This window comes from Haliotis asinina, chromosome 2 (genome assembly GCF_037392515.1).
Source record: "Haliotis asinina isolate JCU_RB_2024 chromosome 2, JCU_Hal_asi_v2, whole genome shotgun sequence".
Classification (NCBI taxonomy): Eukaryota; Metazoa; Mollusca; class Gastropoda; order Lepetellida; family Haliotidae; genus Haliotis; species Haliotis asinina.
Genome location: NC_090281.1, coordinates 767,887 through 777,761, shown reverse-complemented (window position 1 = coordinate 777,761; position 9,875 = coordinate 767,887). Strand labels below are relative to the sequence as shown.

At 40.7% G+C, this 9,875-nt stretch overlaps 1 protein-coding gene across 1 annotated transcript; it reads right to left on the bottom strand.

The window, feature by feature from the left end:
- Nucleotides 1-539: 539 nt before the first annotated feature.
- On the bottom strand, nucleotides 540-8,764 carry LOC137272178 (barH-like 1 homeobox protein). The gene is made up of 3 exons (XM_067804530.1): nucleotides 7,988-8,764; nucleotides 4,394-4,613; nucleotides 540-1,527 (listed from the first exon to the last, which is right to left on the bottom strand). Exons 1-3 carry the CDS (start codon nucleotides 8,511-8,513, stop codon nucleotides 1,236-1,238), a joined length of 1,038 nt encoding a protein of 345 aa, XP_067660631.1. The 5' UTR covers nucleotides 8,514-8,764; the 3' UTR covers nucleotides 540-1,235.
- Nucleotides 8,765-9,875: the final 1,111 nt, after the last annotated feature.

Genomic DNA, 9,875 nt, shown 5'->3' with positions numbered 1-9,875 from the left:
TGCTCCTCCACCCCTCGTAGCGCTCAGCCGCCTCAATGAGGTCTCTCATGCATTCACTTAAGGCTAGTCGTGTGGCAAATGTTACATAATACATAATTTGAAATTAATTTATAGTAAAGTGTTTGACTAATGCAAACAGTTGAACTGACATTGTCAACATTCAAAGGCCAGAGGAAGCACACAGGGGTATCGACCCTTAAAATATACTCTTGTTCATTTATTGAATGACATCAAAACGCTTTTAAACAACTAGCACGTTAGAAGGAAGGGGTGCCTCACACAGAAAATGTTGTAGTGTTCGCTGAAACTGCAACTTTGTAAAGATGACATCGATTATTAGCTAAACAATCAATAATCATTTCATCATGGCTAGTTCAGCGTCGCAATCAGTAATTGATATTCTGTCATTTAGTTTATTAATGACATCGTTTAGAAAGTCAAGTAGCCCATGCACCGGTTTACACCGCCACCTCATGCAGCCGCCACACGAGACGACTCAGCCCATACCTCTCAAGTGTGAAATGAACAATCAATAAATGTTTCTTTGTTTGATTTTTTATTGCATGAAACATCAATGTAAAATGAAGAATATTAGAAACAGCCTTAAATATGCTTTGGGGTAAAGATAATATAATGGTAACATGAATGCATCCCACGCAACGCCCAGCACTAGCAGGCTTCATGCACGGTGTGGGCAATCTGGACGTTCTAATACCTTGTGACAGTATACTTAATAGTCAGAGCACAGTCATTTGAACAAAGGGGACATCAGAGGAGTACTCTGGAACATGTGACAGTGTATTTAGTGTTCATAGCACAGTCAGTCGAACACGGGGAGTCAAACCAACACTCTAGCACTTGTGACAGTATATGTAGTGGTTGCAACATCGATCAAGAACTTTGTGACGTCACATTAAGTGTTCGTTAAAACCCACAAAACAACAGATATTCAAATAAACAGACACTTGTGACAAAGCTTGGATACAGGGCATAAGGACAGCTCTGTCACACAGAAGAATTGGGCAGCTCTGTCAACACAAAAAAGGAGTCATATCAGGTCGACGTCGAGACGTGTCGTCACTAGGCACGTCTTGCGTCGAGCGAACCACCTCCTCTACATGTGTTCATTTACACACAACATGCATCTCTTGTTTTCACAAAGTTCAGCCATGTAATCTATCTGTCCAAGCTTCACTCCATTGTGTTCTGCCTTTGTTGGTCATTTCAGGGAAAGTTTACCCTCGGTTCTCCGGGAACACAGTGGCCCCTGTTGGTGTTGGGAGTTGACTCACGTGCTGTTGGAGACCGTGGATGAACATCCGGGGTAGTGAGGGTCTCTGTGCCTGCGTAAATGCTGAGTCTCCGTGACGGAAGTAGAATGCGTCTATGTTAGAGAGGATGGATGCGGCCTGGGGGTGGTACGTGAACCAGTAGGGATTGGTCTGGAGCATGCGCTGTACGGCGGCGTAATTGCCAGCTTCCGCCAGGAGTTCCAGGCCGACGGCTGTCTGTCGCTTCCACTTGGTTCTGGAATAGAAGGAGAATGTCAGTCTCGTATTATGTAGTAATTGTGAGGGAGGGAGTCTCCATCAATGTCATATAGGACGCCACTGATTAGTGACTGTTATGCCAGATAAGTTCGGCGTCGGCAAGCTACAAGTGTATTCCAAGCTGTTAAAGTTCGCTAAAACTAGAGATTACAGTAGACCGGTCCTCCCCTAGACGGGGTAGTTGTGTGGGGGTATATCACATTAAACCCAGTCACATAATTGAATGCATCCTATTCCTTGGGATTAACCATTGAGAACACCCGCCCTTATCGGATGTAATTGAATCCCGGGAATAATATGAATATATTAGATCTTTCTCTAACGCCGTGACATGCGGGCAGCTATTGTCGCCAGCAGTATACAACGGCCGCGCTGTGCTACAGGTGGTAATCTACATTAAATTAGTTCGGACAGAAGTTTTCACGGAATCACGGACCAACCTGATAGAAACACATGAAAATCCAGGTAAAACACGTGGTTACGAACACCTGGACAAATAGTAGTAGTAGTAGTAGTAGTAGTAGTAGTAGTAGGAGCAGCAGCAGCAGCAGCAGCAGCAGCAGCAGCAGTAGTAGTAGTAGTAGTAGTAGTAGTAGTAGTTAGGAATACTTTCTCTAAGAATGCCCGGTTGTCCTGATTTTGGACAAACACATTAGTGTAGCGTGACATATACTTCTATATACCGGGACACGTCATCAGACAATGGGCATGCGCAGTGCAAGCATCACTCAGGTCCAGCTGACATGGCATGACAGAGGTAGACACAGACAGCTGATGCAGAGGTAGACAGAGATGTTCTTCTGTCATGTGTTGATTCTTTACTAAGTTCAATCAGTACACTTGAAGTTAATACAAGCTGCTACCTTTTTAACTCCCTTATCGCACCGCTGTCCCTGGCTCTCCGTTGCGCGCCACACATACACCTATCACAGTACGCGCCACACACCCAAGTACCTCAACGTACGGTACGACTCTTTAATCCTTTTCATAATATTGTTGTCAGAATTGACAGTATTTATAGGATTCTACACGAAATCAGTGAATCGAGTAACGACGAAATTTGTTTGCCTTTTAGTCAAATAGTTGGAAGTCACCCCATCCCCATCACGGAGATAAAGGCATTGTCCGGGGCCTTGGGACCACGGCGGGTTCTGCCTGACGGCGCATAGTGTCGCCCCCTGGAGAGAGTAGGTTAGTTCTGAGTGAAACTTTCACGCTCGTGACAACACTGTGAATGGCCCTCTTTATTCCCGCAGGTAGTGTTAGTGCGAAATGAGTAACTGTCCTTTGACGGAGGCGTCAAGAGCACAGCGTCAAAGCAAGTTGTAGCAATACGCCAGTAGAGTGGTCTTGTCACAGCCCTAAAGGAGAGGTGGTTTTGTCACAGCCCTAAAGGCGAGGTGGTCTTGTCACAACCCTAAAGGCGAGGTGCTGTGTGTGGCACAGTTATGGGGTACATTGCGATGCTGAACATTCCTACTTTAGGATTTCGTTTTGACTCTTAAAGTAAACACTCTCTGTATGTCCGGTAATTTAATGTCGCCAGTAGACACCACGCTGTTTAAAACATTTTCATTTGTCTAAAGGTTAATGCAGTGGCCTTTTACCTCTAACGTATATGAGAAAATTATCATATTACTCTATATGTAGACCTTAGTTGGAAGCGGCTATGTTTCTTTACTGTGAAAGGTGCTACACTTATCGGAATGAGGATGCTAACAAGAAGCGTTGTCCACACACAAGACAAACATTAGAGTGCCTTCCAGTACAGTACACTGGACCTTGCACTCTACCCTGTAACAAATGATCTGTCTCTTTCACACACCGTGGCTTCCGACCGACCTGTGTTTCGTTTGGCTATTACTAGGGCATTGGAGGTTGTACTAGTCAGTAGTACAGCTACTAAAGGGGTGCAGCTACTAAAGGGGTCAGCTAATACAGGGGTGCAGCTACTACGGGGTCAGCTAATACAGGGGCGGCTACTACAGGGGTGCAGCTACTAAAGGTTGCAGCTACTACAGGTGTACAAAAGGGGGTAGCTACTAAAGGTTGCAGCTGCTACAGGGGTGCAGCTACTATATGGGTGCAGCTACTACAGGGGCAGCTACTACGGGGGGCCGCTACTAAAGGGGGCAGATACTACAGGGGACAGTTAATACAAAGGTAACTTCTTTGAAAGACATTTTAGAAGATGTACTACAGGGGTGTAGCCACTACAGTTCTGGAGGAAGTACAGGACTGCAGTTACTACAGAAAATCTCTCATCCCAATACTTCATTTGCAACCATGGAGATGACAGGTGCCATCTCTGCTGACTCAACAACACAGAGGCCAAAAAGACATGAGGAAGATTGGGTTTCCAGTGACATAAGTTTGTCTCCGGATTCAGTAAAGGGTTTCTATAAAATAATCTAGGCAGTATGGGGCACCCGTCGCCAGGTCAGGGAGTGCGAATCTTTGAGCTTACTGAGTAAGCCAATTCTATGCAAAGTGTATATTACTTCCACAGTGCATGTGACTGTATCTCTGAACTGAGATATGTCGCCCAGTGTCACAATGGGATTGATTGTAAGCTGAGATATGTCGCCCAAAGTTAAAGTGAGAGTATTCTAAGTTGAGATATGTCTCGTCCACAGTCATAATGAAAGTGTTCTAAGCGCAGATTGTTTGATCCACAGTTACAGTAAGAGTATTCAAGGCCAAGGCATGTCAGGTCTACAGTCACAATCAGATTATGTCTTATAAGCTGAGGTATGTCTCGTCTACAGTCGCGGTGAAAGAGTTCTAAGCTGAGATATCACTCGTCCACAGTTACAGTGAGAGTACTCTAAAGTTTGTCTCACCTTCTGTTTTGGTACCACGTCTTCACTTGGGTGTCTGTCAGGTTGAGTTTGGCCGCCAGTTCCATCCTGTCCTGGACACTGAGGTATTTCTGTCTCTCAAAGCTTTTCTCCAGGCAGCTCAGCTGGTGGTCAGTGAAGGCCGTGCGAGCCTTTCGTGGCTTCTTGGACTTTATCATGAGGGAGTCGGTGTCCTCACCATCGTCGACGTCATCCTCATCGTCTAGAGAACAAAACAATCATTTCAAAGTGGGGAACATAATCTGTAATCTTACAAATCAAATATCTCCCAGTTGTACAAACCTCACTATCATGATAATAATAATAATAATACCTTCACACACACCAATACCATTGCAATAATACCTCCATGTCACACATACACCAGTATCATTACAATAACAGAATCTGCCTCAGAAACATACCTTCATCTCATCGTACAAATCACACCTCTTTACTATTACCCATATATACCTTCATTTCATCTCAGAAATATATAGTTAAACATATCCTCAATTTTACAATGAAGTTCATACCTTTTTATCACTAATATGTGTACTTTCAATTCAGAGAAGAAAAAATAATTCATCGGTCATTTAGAGTTAAATCTACATTTCACAGTATAACATTTAGATCTATAAAAATATAAAATATACCTCACTTCACAGCTTAAAAACACGTCAATATCATTTTAACATATACCTTATTTTGGTGTGGAAAGTACATATGTATTACTATAAAAATACCTCCTGTCATTTCGAAGAAATTGCATCTCTATTATTACAAAACGTGCCTCCATTTCACACGTCATAAAGTGCATATGTACATACATTTTTGCGAAACATACCCATTTCATTGTTTAGAATTTACACATATAATATTTTATAATATGTGCCTAATTCACAGTACAGAAATTACACCTATGTTATGAAACATACCTCATTTCACAATTACATTGGAATTACTTGAACATTATGATATGATATACCCCCATTTCACTGCACAGAAATTATTTCTATATCATTATTAGAAAATATCCTTTTTTCCCAATAAAGAAATTACATATATTTTGCTAAATAATATACCTATATTGTCAGTGTATAGAATTTCATCAATATTACAAAAAAGAAAACATTTTGCGAACTAAAATGTATGTCTATTTTATTGTACAAAGTACCTCCCTTTCACCGTAGAGAAAACACCTCGATATCATTGACAGATACATACGTTCATGTCATTATGTAAAATATAGCTCCATTTCAGAACATACTTCTAAAATGTTAGAACATTACATTTCCAGTTTACTACATAGACCGTAGTTCAGTATTTAGTTCATCTAATAGTATACACAAAGGTATGAAATCTCTTTCAAACTAGATGAAAAACTAATCTCTCTCTCTCTCTCTCTCTCTCTCTCTCATACACACACACACACACACACACACACACACACACACACACACACACACACACACACACACACACACACATACATACATACATACATACATACATACATACATACATACATACATACATACATACATACATACATACATACATAATGAAATTAGCAACAACTATTTCAGTTTCCTATACACCAAATATCAACGGAATACTTTCTGTGGACTGCCACACTATTTGTCCCGTTAAGTAACTGACACAGACTGACTGGGGAGTATGTATTAGTAGGTAGCATGTAGTACGCGACGTCGTCATGTTTTATGTGGTAGCTGTTATCATGGAAGTTTTGTGGCCGTTACAAATGTAAATTAGGGAGTTGCACATTCTTTGCGAGCAGGATCAAATGTAGTCAGCCGACGGATATTCGCCACCACGATCTGGCATCAGGTAGCTAATGACAGTTAGTTTAGTTATCACGAAGTGTGAATGATGAGGTTTGTTTTAATAATCACGTATTTAGAGTGGCACTGTGGTACTCTATGTCTCAGGCCGTTATCTCACATACCTGAAACTGATAATCTCATTCTTTGTCGTTAAGGGAACTCTTGTACCAAGGTTTCAAAGTATGAATAAATGTGGCGTCTGTTCTTCAGACAAATGTTCAATGATGTTACTGTTGGGTGAGTTAGTAAAGATTATTACTCATTTAAGTTCGTTTATTGTGTCCATGTTTGGGAGCATTTGACCTAAGCGCAAGAATAAAAGTCGACTGTTCCCGCTTAAAAAGGTTTACATGAGTTACACAAACCGAGGCCTTATGAATGTTCGTTAAGAAATTCGTATTACATAAACATGTCGATAATAAGAAAATTGTGTTTCTTGGATTGGCTTAACAATACCCTCCTTCTCAGTATTTGTTCGCATGTATATGGTATTATAATTTGCTGTACATGCAAATAATATAATATTAACATAACATAATATTAACATACATACTTTTACAGCTTTTTTACAACACGTTTTATTCCAAAACATTTAATACATGTTATTTACAGAATATTGAATCCCCCAAATTATATAGGTTGTTTGCAGATAGCCTGTTGTGTTCACGTGGTTCCCAAGGGGTTCCATCTTACAAGTGTTCAGTTTTCACCCTCATCACTCTCAGTCGGTCACTTACCAAAAGCCACTTTGTCCATAAAGGACACCCTGACATTTAGACTTCAGTATAGCAATAACACTTTTACATCCTGCCTTCAGCAGGATATCCAGTCTGAAAAAGTCGTGTTATTAATATTCTCACTATTATTATTAAAACACAGATACACTCTACATTCTGGAATTTTGTGCAAAATAATTAATCTACTATGCTAAATTTCACATAAGTATCAAAGGATGATATTGAATATTTTAAACGATTTCTTAGACAAACTTTCCGAGGGGCATGATCCAATTTCGTGTCCCAGCATAGGAATATAAAGAGTTTATTGGTACATTGTCTTTTTTGCAAAATTGAAATATATATTCTTTTTTTCGGAAATTAACATTCATCGATAAATTTTCTTTGCTGAATAGAAATAATCATTACACTTTAGAAAATTATCATTATACGAAACATACTTGTTAGAGAAAATTACAATATCTCCTGTACGTTAAACCACTGCCTAATAATTTGAATTTTGACATTAAACATACAGCCACCAAAACAGACTATTTATTCGCTGTTTTGTCACAAAGTGCCTTGACACAGATTTGAAATATTGTAGCCTTTCCTTGAAGGCCTCATATATATGCTGTCAAATAAGAAGAATATAGAAGTCACATATGTGAGTATAATATAGAGTGAAATAAAGGGTGTATTGAAAATGAGTTATATACATGGCGTATAGATTGAAATATAGGTTGTGTCGAACAAATGTTATATATGTATCATGTAGAGAGACATAAGGGTGTGTTAAAACAAGGTTGTCAAAAAGGGGTATATATATATATATATATATATATATATATATATATATATATATATATAGCACACAGAGACTTGTGCTGTTACAACAGTACCAATGTGCATATAATTAACTTTTCATGTTATATTTCTGATTGTACAAGCTGATCAATACGCAGTGTGTACACGGTTTAACAAGATTCACACACATATATACTGTTAAATGTTAACAATACATTGACACTCACCACTGTCGCTTAGCGATGTGTCCGTTTTCTTGTACAGGGGAGAACGAGATCGGTCTGAAAGATGTCCAGCGTTTCTGGCACTGTCTGACAAGTGCCCGACTCTAGATGTGTCGGTTAGGTGCCCAAGTAAGTTACTGTCAGTTATGTGACCAAACGCTCTAGCACTAACGGGCGTTGTGTCCCTACCTCGTACATCCCCTGACAGTCTGTCAGACAAGTTGCTGCCTCTCTGTCCAAGAATGTCTGTTATAAGGAAGGACGGTCGAGGTAAAACTTTTACAGTCGGTTTGATAGAAGTATGGCATTGTGTTGAATTTGGAGACGACCGGTCGTTGCGGCTCTTGTGGTTGATGCTACTGCTGTGTTCGATGTTGCTGTTGCTGTTGCTGTTGCTGTCACTGTCACAAACTCTGCTCTCTGTCACATCAATGTCAGAACCCCCATCCGACAACTCCACGTCGGAATCCAAGAGCACCCGTTTCTCTTCCTCCTCTCCCCGCAGTGGAGATGCAGCTCCTTTCTCCATCCTCAACAGTAGAGATGAACTTGTTACTGTTGCATGTCGTGATAAGAAACAAACTTCAGATGTCTGAAACAGTGGCGAGGAATCTGACAACAAGACGTCAGATATCGGATAATATCGTCAGTCGGTCCACTCTCTCACTGATCAACCAGCTACCGAGGGATGATATGTGGGTGAGTAAAGAGGGTTGTCTCCTCGGGGGTCGGCGGATGACGGTAGGCGATACTGCGTGTATTGAGGGTTCGCTCAATTCTATTCCATGTCAATTTAATAGCGTTTGAATACACTGGCAATTGATCGCATCTCTTCAAGTGTGGCAGCAGTTAGTGAGGTGTTGCTTCAGTTTACTTGTAGACCAAACCAATTAGATCCTTCCGCGCTGACTTCTTTGACCAATGGATAGAGTAGTTTCAACATGTGGGCGTAGCTAGCTGTTTGGAGTCGTCATCCCACTCTGCTGTGATTGGCTGCTGGGTCCCAGGTCGGTGGCGAGGCTGCCTTCTACCTGTGTTGTAATTACCTCGTTGCCTCTCCACGCTCGCTATTGATTGTCGAATGAGGCGCCTGAATCAGCTTTCAATTCTTGGAGTGAGCGATCAGTTAACTCACAGATAGATCGATACAGCTGGCTTCTCTCTAACTGAAATATTTTTATTGTCAGTCTATGATGCATTCTTAAACTGAATGTTTTCAATTTAGCTATTGATGCTTTTAGTTTTAGAAACCAGGATATAAATTTATATGTTATTTGAGGATATTTTGATGTTTAAAGGATGGCAAAGTTCCTGATTAAGTGTTGAATCTGAAGATCTGTATATCTACCCTGTGATCCTGTGCTAGCCTTCTTGGTACTCATTGTCATTTCCTTCTTCTATTCAATGTGAAAGAAGCCGTTTTCTCACAAAACAATTACATTTCATATCCAAAGTGAGTAATATGATATATAGAATCTCCCATTGTGACTGATTTGCGGCTATTCATGTGCGGCACAAGGGAGTGGAATTGGGTGGAGTCAGGTTGTGTGTGTACGTTTACGTGAAGTGTGTGTGTACGTTTACGTGAAGTGTGTGTTTACGTTTACATGAAGTGTGTGTGTTTGCCTAATGAACAGAACATGTTGGAATCCGTCTTACTGTTTTTCACACAAACCACCAAATGCAAAATAACCATAAGTGATTTTATAAGATCCACCTCGCGGTTCAGTTTTTTATTTGGGGCCATGGGTAAGTCACGTGACACCTCAGGGGTACCAACGAAGGTGTCTATCCCGACCTTGCAGTTGACCAAATTCTGTACCTTGTAACTTTCGTATGTATGCTCAAGCCCCCCAGATCTCAAACTCCAACATGACACATTATGCCAATT

Excerpts from the sequence above, each read along its gene's own strand:
- LOC137272178 (XM_067804530.1), bottom strand. The coding sequence starts at position 8,513 with ATGGAGAAAGGAGCTGCATCTCCACTGCGGGGAGAGGAGGAAGAGAAA. Across the intron at positions 4,614-7,987 it reads CACATCGCTAAGCGACAGTG|ACGATGAGGATGACGTCGAC; the intron begins GTGAGTGTCAAT and ends TTTGTTCTCTAG. Across the intron at positions 1,528-4,393 it reads ACGTGGTACCAAAACAGAAG|AACCAAGTGGAAGCGACAGA; the intron begins GTGAGACAAACT and ends CTTCTATTCCAG.